At 46.2% G+C, this 19,838-nt stretch overlaps 1 protein-coding gene across 3 annotated transcripts in view; it reads left to right on the plus strand.

Annotated features, from left to right (window-relative positions):
• The window catches only part of ZNF362 (zinc finger protein 362), a 182,285-nt gene that overhangs the window by 103,154 nt on the left and 59,293 nt on the right, over positions 1–19,838 (plus strand). For 2 of the 3 annotated variants that reach the window (XM_058443465.1, XM_032160149.2), the window contains exon 2: positions 19,141–19,255. In XM_058443465.1, the coding sequence (XP_058299448.1) occupies positions 19,141–19,255 (115 nt within the window). Of the gene's footprint in view, positions 1–18,886; positions 19,006–19,140; positions 19,256–19,838 lie in introns of those variants that run through there. The other variant, XM_058443467.1, reaches the window with a different exon arrangement.

Consider the following 19,838-nt stretch of genomic DNA (forward strand, 5'->3'; position numbering starts at 1 on the left):
GTGTGTATGTGAAGGGTGGCGCTGGGGGGCAGGGTGCCGACCATCAGTCCGTGGCGTGGAGGGCAAGACCCAGTGTTTCTCTCCTAACCCTGGGGTTGGCAGTGGGTGGTGGGTGTGGCTTCCGGAATCTTATCAATCCCTCCGGAATGTAAGAGGCTTAAGCAAACCCCAGCTGCAGGCAGAGGAGTGAGGTACGGGCCAGGACCTGTCCTGACTGTGGGTGGGGATCCTGGGAAGGGCCCCCACCAGGCAGGCTTGGGCTGAGGCCAGGTTTGGGGTGGGCCTGCCCAAGGAAACTGCACGGTGAGTTTTAGGTACCCCTGTCCCAAACTGGCTTTTCCTCCCTGCTGCCAGAAACCAGTCCAGCCTCACTCCTCCACACCCACATCGCCAAGATTATACCCACAGGGTTGCTGCCGTCTTTGTATATCCATAGCTACCAAAACATAGAGTGCCCAAACTACACCAGGCATTTCTCATCAAGATCTTATTTAACCCTCACAGCTTGCCCAAGTATATATTTGTAATCACTAGTTTTTACATGAGGAAAGTGTCTCAGAGAGGTTAAGTGAGTTGTCCAAGGCCAAGCAACTACTAAATGTCAGAGCCAGGTACTGGCTCATTCCAAAGACAATTCATTTTTCATTTCACTAAGCTGGTGTTTCAGAGGAAGCGACTACTGGTCTTTAACTTTAAGGTGTGTCCGGTCTGTTCCTAGAGGGTTAAACAGATGGATAATCTCACCCAGCATGAACGATGGGGCAGTAGGGTGCAGTGGATAGGCTGTGGGAAGGCTGCCTTTCTTCCTACTGTGGACAGTTTCCTCCATGGGTGGGGTGTGGCTGCACCCACTCCAGGATTAAATCATCCCAGCAAAGAAGGTAGAGGGAAAAAGGAGAAGCAGGTGGAGGAGGAAGAGGTGGACAAGGAGACAGAAAGAAAGAGTGAGGTAGTATGTGTGTTCTGGGGACAGTTATAGTGCCCAGTATAGGCTCATGAGCTGTCCATGAGCCTGTATTTCCCAAGAGTACCAGCCAACAATTTCTCATGTTTGCTTAAGCCAGTTTGACACTTGCAACCAAAAGACGCCAAATTAGTGCTGTTTGTATACCATGGAAATGGCATCAGAATAGAATGCTTGACCTTTATCTCCAAAACTACACCTTCCCCATACTTCCCCACCTCCATCCGTCAAATTGCTCAAGTCCTTTTGGCGCCCCCACCAACCCGATTTCTTTTTTTTTTTTTTTTGAGACGGAGTCTTTCTCTGTCCCCCAGGCTGGAGTGCAGTGGCGCGATCTCGGCTCACTGCAAGCTCCGCCTCCCGGGTTCACGCCATTCTCCTGCCTCAGCCTCCCGAGTAGCTGGGACTACAGGTGCCCGCCAACACGCCCGGCTAATTTTTTGTATTTTTAGTAGAGACGGGGTTTCACCGTGTTAGCCAGGATGGTCTTGATCTCCTGACCTCGTGATCCGCCTGCCTCGGCCTCACAAAGTGCTGGGATTACAGGCTTGAGCCACTGCGCCTGGCCACCAACCCTATTTCTAACCTAGAAACAAGCCTTGTAAATCCCACTTCCAAAATATATCTCAAATCCATCTATTTCTCTTCATTTGCAGTGCAGCCTAGTCCAGGCTGCCACCATCTCTCATCTACATTACTGCAAATAGTCACATCACTGACCTCCTTGCTATGTTTTGTTTGCTATGAATATTTCTCCACATTCACAGCCAGAGTGATCTTTTAAAAACATGAATCCCATCATGCCACTGCTTGTGTAAAATTTTCCAGTAATTTCCTACTGTGCCTGAAATCCACACTCTTTGCCAGGACTTCTAATAGCTAGCTCTTATCTACCTTGTAGTGTCATCCTGCCTTCTTTCTATTGCACAAAGCTGCCAAGCTCTTTTCAGCCTCAGGGCACTTGCATTTGCGTGTAATCTGTCTGGAAGAACCTACTTCTTCACATGGCTGTTTCCTTCTCATTCAGTTTGGCAGTCAAGTGTTACCTCTCATAGAGGCCTTCTTTGAGTACCCTAGTGATGTGGTTTGGCTGTGTCCCCACCCAAATCTCATTCCCAAGTGTTGTGAGAGGGACCTGGTGGGAGGTAATTGAATCATGGGGGCAGGTCTTTTCTGTGCTGTTCTCTTGATAGTGAATAAGTCTCATGAGATCTGATGGTTTTAAAAACAGGAGTTTCCCAGCTGGGCGCGGTGGCTCACACCTGTAATCCCAGCACTTTGGGAGGCCGAGGTGGGTGGATCACAAGGTCAGGAGATCGAGACCATCCTGGACAACATGGTGAAACCCTGTCTCGACTAAAAATACAAAAATTAGCTGGGTGTTGTGGCGTGTGCCTGTAGTCCCAGCTACTCAGGAAGCTGAGGCAGGAGAATCACTTGAACCCAGGAAGCAGAGCTTACAGTGAGCCAAGATTGAACCACTGCACTCCAGCCTGGTGATAGAGCAAGACTCTGTCTCAAAAAAACAAAAAACAAAAAAACACAGGAGTTTCCCTGCACAAGCTCTCTTCTCTTGTCTGCTGCCCTGTGAGATGTGCCTTTTACCTTCTGCCATGATTGTGAGGCCTCCCTACCCATGTGGAACTGTAAGTCCGATAAACCTCTTTCTTTTGTAAATTGCCCAGTCTCAGGTATGTCTTTATCAGCAGCATGAAAATGGACTAATACACTTAGCTAAAGCTGCATATACTTCTCTCTCCCATCCCAAATTACTCTCTGTTCTATTACCATTTTCCTCCTTCACAGCAGTTTTCACAGTTTGTAATTTTGGGTGAATTAGAAGTAGATTAGCCATCATAAAGACTGAAGACCAGGCTGGGCATGGTGGCTCACGCCTGTAATCACAGCACTTTGGGAGGCCAAGACGGGTGAATCATCTGAGGTCAGGAGTTCAAGATCAGCCTGGCCAACATGGTGAAACCCTGTCTCTACTAAAAATACAAAAATTAGCTGGACGTCGTGGCATGCATCTGTAGTTCCAGCTACTTGGGAGGTTGAGGCGGGAGAATCACTTGAACCTGGGAGGTGGAGGCTACAGTGAGCCAAGATCAGGTCACCACACTCCAGCCTGGGCAAAAAGAGTGAAACTCCGTCTCAGGAAAAAAAAAAAAAAAAAAGAGACTGAAGACCAGCTTTGGATCAGCTTAGTCCCTGACTGCATTAAGGTGATCTCTCTCTACTACCTGTCACAAGTAAAAGTGTATCTTCTCTTGAGAAAAAGAACATGATCCAGAGTTTCAAATTATCTCTACATTTTTCATACACAATGTTAAAATTTAATCAAAAGTTACTGAACATGCAAAGAGACATGAATTTAGCAAAACATCAGGAGAAAAAAAATCATAGAAAGAGACCCATAGGAGTCCAGATATTGGCACTATCAGACTTTAAAGTAACAGTGATAAACAAATTAAATGGAAAGATGGGAAATTTCAGCAGAGAATTGGAAACTATAGAAATTGTTAAAAATGAACTCTAGAACTAAAAAGTATAGCAATTGAAATAAAAAAACTCAATAGATGGGTTTGGCAACAGATCAGACACAACTGAAGAGAGAATTAGTGAACTGGAAATAGACCAAGAGAAAATTTCCAGACCTAAGTAAGGAGAGTGTAAAGGATGCAAAAATACAAATAACATTGTGTCTCTTACACTGTTATGTATAAGAGATACATAATTTAAATGTATCCTCTGTGTTTTATGTGTCTCTTACATAATTGGAAGGATCTATAATTGCAAGAGATCTAAAAGAGATAACAATGTAAGAGACACATGAAACACATGGACATGTCTAAATTATGTATAATTGGAATCTCAAAGTGAAAGGAAAGAGAAAATAGGGCAGATACAATATTTGAAGAGATGATGGTTGAGAATTTCCAAAACTGAAGAAAGATATCAAGTCATAAGATGCATTAAGAATTATGAACTCTAGACAGAATGAATACAAAGAAAACCATATTCAGGCACACAATAGTCAAACTTCTGAAAGCCAAAGAGAAAAATCTTAAAAGAGACCAGAGAGAAAAAGATATATATTCAAAGAATCTACAATGGGACTGACAGTGGACTTCTCCACAGAAACCACAAGAGCCGGAAGACAACTACTGCCCATCTAGATTTCCATATCCATTACAACTATGAACTGATCTTCTACTCTTCCCTTCACTCATTTAATTCTAGTCATACTGGCTTTGTTGTTCCTTGTACATCCCAGACACATTCACACTATAGACTCTTCACACTGGCTGTTTCCTCTACTTTATTATTCTTCTCTCTCAGACATTTATATAACTATTGCCCTCATCATCTTTAAGTCCTTTCTCAAATGTCACCATTCCAATGAGGCCTACCTTAGCCACCCCTTTGAAATGGTAACACACTTATTCCACCTGCTACTCCTCATCCTTCTTCCTGAAATTATTTTTCTTTATGCATTATTACCTTCTGACATATTATATATTTTACTTACTTATACTTTTTGTATTGTTGCTCTCCTCTTACTTAAATGTAAGCTGATTCATGTAACTGATTTATTTAAAATATATATATATTTAAAATAACTATAGCTCTTTTAATCAGAAGGGTCATTCAGGGTATTTGGTATGCCATGATGCCAGAAGCATGAATTCCCATCGTTGCTTGTTTACCCTTGTATTGATTTCTCCCTGTGTCTTTTATTGTAAGGTAGGACTAATCCTCTCTGAAAGTAGATGGGGTAGATGGACAGACAGACAGATACTGAGATGTGTTTAAGTATGGATGTTTTCCATTGCAAGTTATAGGAAACCCAACTACAAGTGACTTAAAGAATAAAGACATTTATTACCTCACATAAGTCATCCAGAGGCAAGACTTCTCCAGGGTTAGCTCAATGCTGACATCAACTTGCTGTCAATCTTCAGATTTTATCACACTCAGCAAGCTGATTACTATGCAGTTTCACAAGCAGACATGAAGATGTCTTGCTAAAAAGGGATGGTTTTTTCTTTTGCATGTTTTTTAGGTCTAAGATACCCATTTACTGCAGTGTTCCCCAGCAGACCCCCCTCTGTCTCATTGACCAGTAATGCATCACTAGGTCATTCCAAAACCATAAATAGGCAAAGACAATGGATTATTGTGATTGGTTTAGACTGATCGTGATTTGTCTACCGTGGTGGGAGGGTGGGTGTCAAGCCCCCAGGAGGCAGATACCTGACCAAAATCAGGGTTCTTTTACCAAGAAAGGGAGTACTGTTGGGATGGCAACATGTATATCTCTTACAAAGCTGTTCAGTTTAGGATTTAAAAAATCACTTCACAGCCTTGAGCTCATTAATCCTCACCTGTCCAGGAATATTTTGTTATCCCATTTTGCAGATGAGCTCAGAAATGTTTTTTTTTTTTTTTGAGACGGAGTCTGGCTCTGTCACCCAGGCTGGAGTACGGTGGTGCGATCTCGGCTCACTGCAAGCTCCGCCTCCCGGGTTCACGCCATTCTCCTGCCTCAGCCTCTCCGAGTAGCTGGGACTACAGGCGCCCGCCACCACGCCCGGCTAATTTTTTTGTATTTTTAGTAGAGACGGGGTTTCACCGTGGTCTCGATCTCCTGACCTCGTGATCCGCCCGCCTCGGCCTCCCAAAGTGCTGGGATTACAAGCGTGAGCCACCGCGCCCGGCCGAAATGTTGAATGATTTTTCTGAAGGGCACAGGGCTAAGACATGTAAAAATCTTGTCTGGGGTCCACCAGCCCTGGAGCTCCTGCCTGTGAGTCAGTGATGGTTTTTAAAAATTGGCCACAAAACTTTCACATGAATATTCATAGCAGCATTATTCATAATAGCCTAGAAAGAGAAACAATTCCAATCTCCATCAGCTGATGAATGGATAAACAAAATGTGGTGTATTCATATAATGAAATATCATTTGGCCATAAAAAGTAATGAAGTATTGATTCCTGCTACAATATGGATGGACCTTGAAAACGTTATGCTAAGCGAGGCTGGGCGCAGTGGCTCACGCCTGTAGTCCCAGCATTTTGGGAGGCTGAGGTGGGCAGATCACCTGAGGTCAGGAGTTTAAGACCAGCCTGGCCAACGTGGTGAAATCCCATTGCTACTAAAAATACAAATATTAGCTGGGCATGGTGGTGCATGCCTGTAATCCCAGCTACTTGGGAGGCTGTGACATGAGAACTGCTTGAACCTGGGAGGCAGAGGTTGCAGTGAGCCTGGGTTGTGCCACTGCACTCCAGCCTGGGCCGTAGACTGAGACTCTGTCTCAAAAACAAAAAACAAAACAAAACAAGACACCCATTATGCTAAGTGAAATAAGCCAATCACAAAAACCACATACTATGTGGTTTCATTTATATGAAATGTCCAGAAACGGCAAATCCATGAAGATATAAAGTAGATTACTGGTTGCCAGGGGCTGAGGGAAGGGATGAGGATATCGGGGACAGTGATAGCTATAGGGTACAAGGTTTCTTTTTTGGGGTGATAAGAATGTTCTAAAATTGGTTGTGGTGATGGATGGCACAATTCTGTAAATATACTAAAAATCATTGAACTATATACTTTAAATGAGTGAATCGTATGGTACGTGAATTATATCTCAATAAAACTGTTACTAAGAAAATTGGCTACTAATCCTTTGAAGCTCCTCCTGTTAAGAAGTGAGGTCGATGCCCCATCCCCTTGAATTGAGTGGGCTTGTGTCAGCTTTGACCAATAGAGTATGGTGGAAGTGACACTGTGTGACTTCTGAGGCTAGGCCTTTGGGCATCTTCCACCTGGCTCTCTCTCGACACTGACTCTTATAGACATTCCTGCTCAGAACCCAACTGCCATGCTATGAGAAGCCCAAGCCATATATAGGCCATGAAGGAGACATTCCCAGCTAAGCCCAGCCTTCAGCCATCCAAGGCCAGGAGCCAGACATGTGAGTGAAGGAACCCCCAGATGACTCCAGTCCCCAGCCACTGGAGCCTTCTCAGTTAATGCCTTAGACATCAAGAGGCAGAGATAAACCATTCCTACAGTGCTCTGTCCAAATTCCTGACTGCCAAATCCATGAGCCTAATAAAAATGTTGCTTTGTACTGCCAAGCTGGGGGTATTTGCTATGTAGCAACAGATTATAGAGGCCACCAGTCCTACTCCTGGCTCTACAATTCCTGTTTCTATCCCATTGGATCCCTTTCCAGTCTCTCAAGAGTCCCTCATTGAGGTGCCCTAGAGAAGCCAGATGGTGCTCAGAAATGGAGAGGGAAGGGGTCTTTTGTTTTTTCCACTCAGTTCTTTTCTGAGCGTGTTTCCTGTGAGTTCAGGAACCTGTGAGTTCAAATTCCTGTTAATCCCTAGAACACCTGCATTGACACCTGTTTGCCCTGACTCGGAATTGTGAAAAGGGCTCAGGTTTATGGAGATTTGCATTTCTTTTACATAAATTTGTTGGGACCTCATTTGCCCCCTGGCTCTGGCTTTTGCCCAGCCCTCTCTTCTGAGCTCATGACCTCTACATCCGACTAGAGCCAGGCTACTCCCTTCCCCTCTGTGATGTCCTCCAGGACCCCAACTCTGTGTGTCCACAAGTAGGCACATCATCTTCCCCTCCACACCTGCTCCTGCTCCTGTGCCCTCCATCTCTGAAGAAGGAAAATTATCCTTCCAGTTGCCCAAGCCTGAAACCCAGGAGTCATCCTTCCCTTGCTATACTCACTCCTAGACCTTCCTATCTGGTACTCTGGCTTTCAATATCATCTATACTTTGAGGCCTCCTAAATTTTTGTCCCCAGTCCTGACTTTTCCTCTGAACTTCTTTCCAGTCCATCCACTTGTCTAGCTGACCTCTCCACACAGACATCTAAAAGGTATCTCAAACTCAACATATCCAACACCAAACTCTGGTTTGCCTTCCACAGATCTGGTTCTCAGACAGTCTTTCCCTTCTTAGGAAATGTTTATTGCATTCCTCCAGTTGCATGGGCCACAAATTTGGGACTCACCCTTGACTCCTCTTCTGCACCACAATCCAAGAAGTCAGGAAATGCCGTCAGCTCTATTCAAAGATTCAGAGTCCAATCACTCCTCAGTGTGACTCTGCCACTCTGGAAGCCATCACCATCTCTCTCCAAGATTATTGCAAAGACCTCCTAACAGACCTCCCTGCTTCCAACTTTGCCTTGTCTATTTCCCACACAGCAGTCTCAGTGACCATTTTAAAATGAAGGTCAAGCCTGTCATTCCTCTACTGGAAACCTCCGCCGTTTCCCACATCCCTCAGAATAAGAGTCTAAGTCCTGGCTATGGCTAACGAACTTCATCTCCGACTGCCTGTTCGGTCCCTCCCTCTCTGCAGCCGCCCCAGCCTTCCTTGCTCTTTCCTGAAGATGCTCTTGCCGCAAAGCCTTTGCGATTGCCGTTTCCTCTGCAAGGGGTGGTTTTCTTCCAAGTATCTGTAGGGCTTCTTCTCACATTTCCTTCCGCCTCTGTTCAAATGTTTCTAAGGGTGATGTAGGGGTCGGGAAGGTTGGGGGTCGGGGTGGGGTTCCCTGACTGCTCTTCACCCCACCCCGGACTCTCTAGCGCCTCTCTTTCCTTTTCTCCACAACCCTTAACATCTGACCCAACACGCACTGACATCTTTTCCCAGTTTTAAATGGAAGCTCCATGAGCTCTGGGATTTATCTGTCTTATGCAGCCCTGGCTCCTGGAACAGTGCCTAGAATTCTAGAAAGACCTTATTAGCCATCTGTGGAATGAATGAATGGATCCCAGGCAGCTCCTTCACTTATGTCCAATCGGTCAAAAAGTCATTTCTATTCTGCCTTCCTTTTTTTTTTTTTTTTGAGATGGAGTCTCGGAGTCTTGCTTTGTTGCCCAGGCTGGAGTGGAGTGCAGTGGCATGATCTCAGCTCACTGTAACCTCCACCTCCCGGGTTCAAGTGATCCTCCTGCCTCAGCCTCCCGAGTAGCTGGGATCACAGGTGCCCACCACCACACCCGGCTAGTTTTTTGTATTTTTAGTGTAGATGGAGTTTCACCATGTTGGCCAGGCTGGTCTCGAACTCCTGACCTCGTGATCTGCCTGCCTTGGCCTCCCAAAGCACTGGGATTACAGGCATGAACCATCACTCCCGACCCTATTTGGCCTTCTTAAAATCACCTGCATCCACACTCTCCTCCCCTCAGCCCCCAGTCAACAGCTGGTTCAGACCCCACCTTCTTCCCCGTTAGCGATTACAATTGTCTAGTAACCCGCGTCCCTCCCTCTGCTCTCTGTCCATCTAGGCTTTTGCCACATATATTTAAAAAAAATTTTTTTTTTTTTTTGAGACGGAGTCTCGCTCTGTTGCCCAGGCTGGAGTGCAGTGGCACAATCTCAGCTCACTGCAAGCTCTGCCTCCCGGGTTCACGCCATTCTCCTGCCTCAGCCTCTCCGAGTAGCTGGGACTACAGGCGCCCACCACTACGCCCGGCTAATTTTTTTGTATTTTTAGTAGAGACGGGGTTTCACCGTGGTCTCGATCTCCTGACCTCGTGATCCGCCCGCCTCGGCCTTCCAAAGTGTTGGGATTACAAGCGTGAGCCACCGCGCCCGGCCACATTTAAAAATTATTATTTTTCACCTATAAAAAAGTAATACATGTTGCTAATGGAAAACTTTGAAGACACAGATAGATGAAAAAAGGGGGGATCCCTACCCACGTGCATACCATTTAGAGATAAGCACTATTTACGTCTTGAAGCATTCTTCTATGCAAAAGCTGGGTTTTTTTGTTTGTTTTTTAACATATAGCCATGCTTCTACTGACTCTTCAGATTAATGCTCTATTTCGAAAAAAACCTATAACCATAGCAGCTGATGTTTGTGTTTACTGTGTAGCTTTAAGCATGTTATTTAACATTCCAATGTCTCAGTTTCCTCATCTGTAAACTGGGAATGGTGTTAATACCTACCTCATTGGTGGGTGGCGAGGATTAAATCTGGAAAGTGAACCTGAAAAGTTCTCAATGAGTATTAGCTATTATTGTTGTTACTGAGTGCTTATGCTGTACAGGAACCATTCTAAACATATCCACGCACCAACTCATGGAATCCTCATACCCACCCTATGAAGCAGGTGTAGTAATAACATGATAACCTAAAGAGGCTACAGTCGTTTTACCAAGGAAAGGAAAAGCAAAACCAGTCATGGCTCTCTCCAGCTTGTAAGAGTCTGATGCTCCCACCATCTGTAGGATACATAATACTAATAACAATAGCTGATATTCACCGAACACTTCACATGTGTCGGGCCCAGTGCTAAGTGTTCGCACGTGCAGACATTCCTCCCGCAGTGCCAGTTTTCATAACCTGATCTGTGCATACCTTGATGGATCAATTAGGGAACATGATTTGCATCCTGCGGCTTGTGATTGGTTATACAGCAGCGCAAGCTGGAAGCAGCCTGGAAGCTGCGGCTGGGCTGCCGTGAGGCTGCTGGCTGGGTTTTGCTTTGTTTATCCAAACAATGGCCGCTTCTTAAGGTGTGTTACTGATGGTGCTGGTGGTGGTAGAAATAGGAAGGCCAGCACTCTGAAAGAAAATCTAGATGTAATCAAAGCTCAGGGATGCTCACAGATATAAAACTTTCATAACCATACACATATTGCCAGGGCAAACGCTGTTATTATTAAGGTATCAACAAGAAAAATGACTTTGCAGTTGCTAGACTGAAAATCTCTAACCCAACCACATTTTCACATTCGTTTTTATGATTAATTTCAAAAGAACCACAACAATAATAATAACCTTCACTAACGCTTATTGAACTTACTATGTGATGGCTTTGTGCTAAGAGATTTGCATAATGATCTATTTCATTTTCATGCAATGCTCTTTGTTATTGGCTCCATTTTACAGATAGGGAAACCAAGGCATAGAGAGATGAGACGATTGCTCAGTGTCAAACAGTTAGAAGGAAGCAGAGCTGGGCCTCACACACATATAGTCTAGCTTGAGCCAGAGCCACAACCATTGTGCTATCCTACTGGATTGTTGATTGCATGAGGTTTCTTAGAACTGCAGTTATCGCATGATGGCCACATCATCTCATTTGTTTTTTCTACTAATCCTAAGAGGCAGTTCCTCCTGCTTTACCTATTTCCCAATGAAGACCAAGGCACAGAGGTGTCAAACAAATTATCATTGCAAAGTTGCACAGCCAGTAAGTGGCTGACCCTGGGCTCCTAAAGATACCTGTGGAATCCACAGTCCCCGATCTCCCGGCTGGGGTCAAGTTCCCTGATATTTCCTCCCATAGCACCACTTACCTGTCAGTCCACAACTGCCACAGTTGTCATTTTACACATGCCTGTGTAGTTATTTTGTTGTCTACCCAACTAGAGAGTGAGGTCAGTAAGGGCAGGATCCATGCTGGGTTTTTTTTTTTTTTTTTTTGGGGGGGGGCTTTGCCTTCCTCCCCCGGCCGGGGGGGCGGGACCCCGTCTAACCGCTAGCTTCGTCTCCCAGGTTCACGCCATTCTCCTGCCTCAGCTTCTCGGAGTGGCTGGGACTACAGGCGCCCGCCACCACGCCCGGCTAATTTTTTTTTTTTTTTTTTTTTTGAGACGGAGTCTTGCTCTGTCTCCCAGGCTGGAGTACAGTGGCACAATCTCGGCTCACTGCAAGCTTCGCCTCCCAGGTTCACGCCATTCTCCTGCCTCAGCCTCTCCGAGTAGCTGGGACTACAGGCGCCCGCCACCACGCCCGGCTAATTTTTTGTATTTTTAGTAGAGACGGGGTTTCATCGTGGTCTCGATCTCCTGACCTCGTGATCCGCCCGCCTCGGCCTCCCAAAGTGCTGGGATTACAAGCATGAGCCACCGTGCCCGGCCCATGCTGGGTTTTGATTATCATTGTGTCCCCACTACAAAATAGATGTCCAATTAATATTTGTGGACTGAATGAGTGAATGATGGATTCTTCCGGAGGCACTGAGCTGGACCAAGGGGGTACAGGGGACACACCTCAGCTCCCTCAGCCCTACTAAGGCAGCTTCTAAGGCTCAGGATGTTTTCTCATCCTGTCCTGACCTCAGGGGCTATAGAAGGTTGCTAGAGCCTAAGCCCATTAGTAGGTGGGAACTGAAATTACTGTTATTGCCCAGAGCCTGGACTTGGTTCTTGGAGTCACAGATGATGTTGATGACCTATGTAAATCCATCCCTCCTTCTTCCTGGCTGGAAAGGCCTGTTTTGCTTGGGTCCGTTTCCCTTGAGGCCAAGCACCCAGAGGGCAGGGCACTCCTCAGTATTGGGGCATGAGTCATGATTGGTCTAAGCCAATCATAATGATTATATTCCCCTTGCCAGACATTGGTTTGGCAAAAGGCATGCAAGCCAATACTGGTCAATGGGACCTACGGGGAAGTCTGATGAAGACTACAGGAAAGGTTTTCTTCCTTTAAAGATGCATAAGTGGAAATGTAATTTTTTTTTTTTTTTTTTCTGAGACAGAGTCTCACTCTGTTACCCAGGCTGGAGTGCAGTGGTGTGATCTCAGTTCACTGCAACTTCCACCTCCTGGGTTCAAGCGATTCTCCTGCCTCAGCCACCCAAGTAACTACAGGCTCACGCCACCATGCCAGGCTAATTTTGTTTGCATTTTTTAGCAAGAGATGAGACTTCACCACGTGGGCAAGGCTGGTCTCAAACTCCTGACAAGTAATCTGCCTGCCTCAGCCTCCCAAAGCGCTGGGATTACAGGCATGAGCCACCGCGCCCGGCTGGAAGTGCATTTTTCACTGGACATTGTCATGTCTGCGGATGGTGGCTGACACTGCTGCATTCATCCAGTTAGCATGAGGCAAGGCATTGACAGTATGGGAAGGAAGCTGACACCACTTGAAGACATCATTAAGCCACCGAATTTCCAAATCCCAGAACTTATATACTCTTGTTATTATGTGAGAAAATGACCTCCTTATGGCTTAAGCCGTATTTAGTTGGGGTTTGGGGTTTCTGTTCCTTGCTTGAAGCCTCCTGATAGGCACATGGCACCACTCCTGTGACACTTGTCTGCTTCTTCAACTGCATCTCTGTGTTCTTCGTTTCAGTGGTGGAGAGGTGGAGGCTGGAGACTAACATTTGTAAGGTTCTTACTACAAATGCATCATCTCATTTCTTCCACTGAATAACTACGAGTATGCAAAATAGGTTCTCTTAGTCCCAATTTACTAAGAAGAAAACTGAAATGCAGTGAGGTTATGTGGCTTGTCCAGGGTCACACACTGAGACTCAGTTGCCCATAGGATAAAAATCAAACTTCTTAACGTGGCATTCAGTACTCTTCAGGCTCTCTGCTCCTTTCCATCCTCCTCAGCTTCAGATCTCCCCATTCCGTACTCCCATTCTCAGTCTAAGCCCTAGCCGGACCAAAATCCTTTAGTTCCCCTAATTGCTCCTTCTGCCTGAGATAGTCTATTTCCTTTCTGCCTGACCAACTACAATTCACTCTTTAGGCATTGATTGCATTGTCACATGCTCTCAGAGGCCTTTCCTGATCACCCATTCTGGCTTTAGCCTGCCTTTTCTCTGCATGCCTGCAATGCCCTGCATCTCCCTCACCCATCCCTTCTCCCACTTTTTTTGTTTTTGAAACAGAGTCTCGCCCTGTCGCCCAGGCTGGAGTGCAGTGGTGCAATCTCGGCTCACTGCAACCTCCGCCTCCTGGGTTCAAGCAATCCTCCTGCCTCAGCCTCCTGAGTAGTTAGGATTACATGTCCATGCCACCATGCCCAGCTAATTTTTGTATTTTTAGTAGAGATGGGGTTTCACCATGTTGGCCAGGCTGGTCTTGAACTCCTGACCTGAAATTATCAGGCTGCCTCGGCCTCCCAAAGTGTTGGGATTACAGGCATGAGCCACCGAGCCCAGCCCCTTTTTACACTTTCTTATAGTTACCTGGAGTCATGTCTGTCTTCCCCCGAGACTTTGTGCCTCTGGAGCTCTGGCAGGGTAGTGCAGTGCCGTGGTCCAGAGAGTGAACTCTGGCACACAAGAGTTTGACTTCCAGATCCATCACTTCTTAAATATGGAACTGGGATGCCTCCTCTCAACTCTGTGTGCCTCACTTTCACTCTTAAGATGGGAGTATTTAATAGTTTCCACCTTACATGACTGTTGCAGGAATTAAATGAGTTTCTGCATGTAAACACTTAGGATGAATGGGGCCTGACACATAGGAAGTACTCAATAAATCTCATCTATTTTTATGATTATTCCTATACTTGAAGCACTTGCTGCCTACCAGACATTCACCAAGTGTTTGTTGAAAGAATGAATGGGGCAGTGGAACTCGGATTACCCAGAATACAACCCCTAGGGTACTGATGTGGCCTAAAGTCAAATACTGCTCCTCAATCAGAGAAACTTGGGCTCCAATCCTAGCTGTGTGACCCTACACAAGTTACTTCACCTCCCTCCATCTCCATTTCCTCAACTTTGAAATGAGTAAACTAACACCTGCCATGAAAGATTGTTATATTCACATGGCACAGAGCCCAGCATACAGTAGGAGCTCAAATACCTTAAGTTTCCTTCCCTCCCCACCCACGCCGTGTCATCATTTTTGCCAAGGGCTACATCAGAAGAAGGAATGCTAGGAAATTGGCTTCTTTCCACTTAAAAAAATCTCAAAGGAGAAAGTAGTCTTTGTGATTTAAAGACCCCCCGCCCCATCTTGTACTGTCCAGATCCCCCGACCATCCAGGGGCCTTTGAACTCATCCAGCTTTGGCAGGAAATGGACCCTCCGCATCAGAGAGATCGGAAGGAGCAGGCCCTCCCCGCTGCCGTCCCGTTGAGCGAGAGGAAGCAGGAGGAACAGGGAGGTCCAGGACCAGCACGGCGGCCGGGATGCTGGTCCTGACTTGTCCACTGGCTCCCTGTGCAGCCTTGACCAAAGCCTGCACCTTTCAGGGCAGCATTGCCCCCATCTGTCCAATGGGGTTGGGTCCACGAACTCTGAGGTCCCTTCCAGAGCAGGCATTCTATGCTGCAGGAAGTGGGACCCCTCTGCTGCCAGGGAGATCAAAGAGTGGCTTCCCAGAGGAGGCCTCACAGCTGCCTGCCCTCTGAGCAGCTCCTGGCTTCCTGCTCTGTATGGAGCCTGCTGTTCAGCCCTGGGAATGGCTGAGGCCTCAGCTGAGGTCGAACATTGGGCTTCCTCACTCCCCCTGCAGTCCCGGGTCATAGGTTTGAGATGCTTGACTCTCCTCTGTTAGCCACCTGTGATGGAGGCACCATGTTGTGTGTTCCTCAAGTTTAATTCATAGGAAATGACTGTCTGTACCTTAGGACACTTGGGAACTCCTCACTTTACTCTTCTGGAACCTCCCAGGACTCTGCTTGGTAATGGACCATGTTCCTCGTCATCCAGCCTCTGAGGCCCTGCAATACCTGCTTTCCTGTGCTGATTTCTCCTTGCTCTGCTCAATGCTTTCCCCACACCTTTGCATGTGCTGTCCCTGTCCCACCCCACCCCCCCAGGCACTCCTGGCCAGACACATGATTAGTTTTCCTAGGTTATCTCTCTTCCTTGCGATGCCTCTAAGGGAGACACTAATGCCATCTTCATTTGCCAGCAGGAGGAAACAGATACTTGGAAAGGTGAGGTGTCGTTCTGAAGGTCTCTGCAAACTCCAGGCTGAGCCTAGCCTAGGACCTGGCCTCCTCTCTCCACATCCGTGCCTTGTTAAAGAAAAAATTATTGAGGCCTCAGCTGAGGTCGAACATTGGGCTTCCTCACTCCCCCTGCAATCCCGGGTTATAGGTTTGAGATGCTTGACTCTCCTCTGTTAGCCACCTGTGATGGAGGCACCATGTTGCTAAAGCACAGTAAGACAGACTTTACTCAGGACCGTCACTATAGGTATAGGGACCACTGCAATAGGATTTTGTAGTGGAGGAGTGAGATTGGGCTCAATGCTGAATATGGAATGGGCAAGTGGGAATTTATAGCCCAGAAGCAGGGTGAGGGTCAGTGCATGGAAAATTACTAAGAGGAAACATCAGAGATAAGGGGAATTCTGGCTAAACTGACCTAACAGGATTCTTGCTGAAGACAGGCCAGGGTGGGCATATGGGTGGACCAAGGAGAAGGTTTAAAAGCCTGACTAGAGTTTGGTCAAGCAGCGGACCTTTGTCAGTCCTGTCAATGCTGTTCCTCCCTCCTTCTGTTGATCAGGACTCTTGGGTTTGCACAGCACAGAAATCCAACTTAAAGATGCTTAAGCTGAAAGAGAAGTTACTGATTTATTGGAAGGGTGTTAGGGTAGACCTTAGAGGGAGATTCAGGAGCCAGACTGTGGGGGTGCAAGTGCTGACTGTTGCCCCTTCTAACTGTGCAGCCCACAGCAAGTGAGGTCACCTCTCAGGGCTTCACCTTCCCTATCTATAGGATGGGCTCATAGTAATACCTCCTTCACTAGGTGAAGCCTGGATTAGTGCAATGAATTAGTGCAGTGACTGCGGCCCACAGTGAGAAACATACTTTATATCATCACCCAGCACACACATATATCGAAGACAAACGCTCATAAAACAGGCCGGTTGCAGTGGCTAATGCCTGCAATCCCAGTACTTTGGGAGGCTTTGGGAGGATCAGTTGAGGCCAGGAGTTTGAGACCAGCCAGGGCAACACAGTGAGATCCCATCTCTACAAAAAATGAAAAAAAATTAACCAGGTGTGGTGGTGTGCACCTACAGTCCTAGCTAGCTAGCTACTCAAGAGGCTGAGGCAGGAGACTTGCTTGAACCCAGGAGTTCAAGATACTGTGGCCTCCAGCCTGGGTGACAGAACAAGACTCTGTCTCTAAAAAAAAAAAAAATTATATCTATATATATATATATATATATACACACACACACACACACACACACACACAATATTTGCCCTTACTACTATATGTGATATACTCTGATAATCTGTGTTCTAGTTTAGTCTAGTCTAGTGCAGTCTATTTTGTTTATTCTTAAAAATGCTGGCACTCAATGTTTTCACCACAAAAATATGATAAGTAGATGAGGTGATGGATTTGTTACTTAGCTTTATTTAATCGTTCTACTATGTAAACATATATCAAAATATCACATTGTGGCCAAGCACAGTGGCTCACACCTGTAATCCCAGCACTGAGGTGGGCAGACCCCTTGAGATTAGGAGTTCAAGACCAGCCTGGCCAACATGATGAAACCCCGTCTCTACTAAAAATATAAAAATTAGCTGGGCGTGGTGGTACATGCCTGTAATCCCAGCTACTTGGGAGGCTGAGGCAGGAGAATCACTCGAACCCGTGAGGTGGAGGTTGCAGTGAGCTGAGATCACACCATTGCACTCCAGCCTGGGCGACAGAGCGAGATTCTGTCTCCAAAAAAACTCCACAGAACAAAACCACACATCACATCGTACCTCAAAAATATATACAATTATTTTTCAATTAAAAATAAAATTTAAAAATTTTTGTTAAATGCTGGTATCAACTCCTTAAAATGATTTAATGACTCCTCCCCCTGCCATGGGTTGCGGTTTGAATTAGAAAAATATCTGTTAAGAGCTTAATGAAGCATCTGGCACATAACACAGTTTAATAGATGTCGGGTACTGTTACTGTTGTTGTTAAGAGCAGACTGACCAAGGCTGCAGAAGGACAGGCTTGATTGCAACAAACACTTCTGTGCAGTCAGGACTATCTCACTGGTCTCTTTCTGTGTGTCAGCATCTCTTCCCTACGCTGACCTTCTCCTCACAGTTGCAGCCATGGCTGCAGGCTGCTCCAAGATGACATCGATATGGCTCTACCACCAGAAAGGAAAAGAGTGCTTTCTCTTTCCCCCTGAAGCTTCAGTAATAATCGTAGCTAACATTTATTGCGTGCTTATGTGGACCAGACGCTGTCCTAAGTCTTTACAGTATTCTTCCCCTCAGTCCTCATGATGGTCTGTGGTGGAGTCGTTGGCAGAGGATGGCTGGATGTACATCAGACCCATTTCTTCTTCCTGGGCCCACAAGTAAACTGCATTTCCCAGGCCCCTTGTAGCCAGGTGGAGCCATGTGACTAGTTCTGGCGAATGGTATGTGAGTAGAGGTTTCTCTTTCTTTACTCCGTCAGCTGCTGAGGACAGAGAAAGCTTGAAGGCTGTGTTAAAGACGCTGCAACCACATGCTAATAAAAATGAGCATCTATGAAATCTACGAATCACTTCATAGAGCTCTTACCTGCAAGGGCAGAGTTTAACACAGGATTGATAGTTGTCACAGAGACCATATACTCCTTCTCTCCCAAAGCTGAAAATATTTACTATCTAGCCTTTTAGTTAAAAAGAACTGTGGCTGGGTGCGGTGGCTCACGCCTGTAATCCCACATCTTTTGGAGGCCAAGGCGGGTGGATCAGAGGTCAGGCGTTGGAGAACCAGCCTGGCCAACATAGTGAAACCCCGTCTCTACTAAAAATACAAAAAAATTAGCCAGGCGTGGTGGCGGGCGCCTGTAGTCCCAGCTACTCAGGAGGCTGAGGCAGGAGAATCACTTGAACCCGGGAGGCAGAGGTTGCAGTGAGCCGAGATCGTGCCACTGCACGCCAGCCTGGGTGACAGTGTGAGGCTGGGTCTCAAAATAAAATAAAATAAAATAAAATATAAAATAAAATAAAATAAATAAAAAATAAATTGAGATCTCTGCTTCAAACTGAAAAATAAAATCCCTTGGAAAGCCCATTTGGGTCATGTGACCTTGGCTGAACCAATCACAATAGCTGAGGAAAGTGAGGTGCTGTGATTGGCCAAGCCTAGGTCAGGTGCTTGCACCCCAGCCAATCAATGCAGCTAGAAAGAAACGGTCATGTAGCCAGAGCCAAGGGAGTTGTTACGGACTGAATTGTGTCTCCCCAGACTTCATATGTTAAAGCGCTAATCCCCAGTGTGACTGGATTTGGAGACAGGGCCTTTAAAGGAGGTAATTAAGGTTAAATGAGGTCATAAGGGTGGGGTCCTAATCCGATAGGACTGGGGTCCTTATAAGAGGAGGAAGAGACACCCCCTGAGCGTTCTCTCTCTCTCTCTCTCTCTCCCTCTCGAAGTGTGCACACAGAGAAAAGGCCATGTGGAGACACGATGAAAAGCCCCCTCTGCAAGCTGAGGAGAGAGGCCTCACCAGAACTGGACCATGTAGGCGCCTCGATCCTGGACTTCCAGCCTCCAGAACTGTGAGAAAATGAATTTCTGTTGTTTAATCCATCCAGCTTATGGCATTTTGTTATGGCAGCCCCAGCAGGAGTGGTTTCCCAGAAGGTGCTGGCTGAGGGCATGGAGACTACCAACACGGTGAATTAGTTCTGGGAGTACCGCTGTGAGCCAGATAACACCTACTCCATCCCCCAATTTGTGTCTATGGCACTATTATCAAATACCACTAATAATAGATTATTATATGACAGAGTATTTATACTGGACAGAACAGTGGCAGCACACTCACTCTGGTGGGGAGTTGCAGACAAAGCTAAAGGTAGATCTCAGATTTGCTCTCTGCTGTTCCAATGTTGTTGGCAAGACCCCACACGTGGGCCCTAATGGGGGCCCCAAATGTTCCCTCTGGGGTCCCCTAGATCATTTCCTGGTACTCATATACTTATTGGTACATATACTCACATGGGTTTTTAATAATACACAGTGGTACACATCAGAAAGTAGGGAAGTGCTCAAAAGAATGATAGTGTATTAGTCCGTTCTCACACTGCTATGAAGAAATACCCGAGACTGACTAATTTATAAAAGAAAGAAGTTTAATTG

Source organism: Hylobates moloch, unplaced genomic scaffold, assembly GCF_009828535.3.
Source record: "Hylobates moloch isolate HMO894 unplaced genomic scaffold, HMol_V3 SCAFFOLD_8, whole genome shotgun sequence".
In the NCBI taxonomy this organism is placed as follows: domain Eukaryota; kingdom Metazoa; phylum Chordata; class Mammalia; order Primates; family Hylobatidae; genus Hylobates; species Hylobates moloch.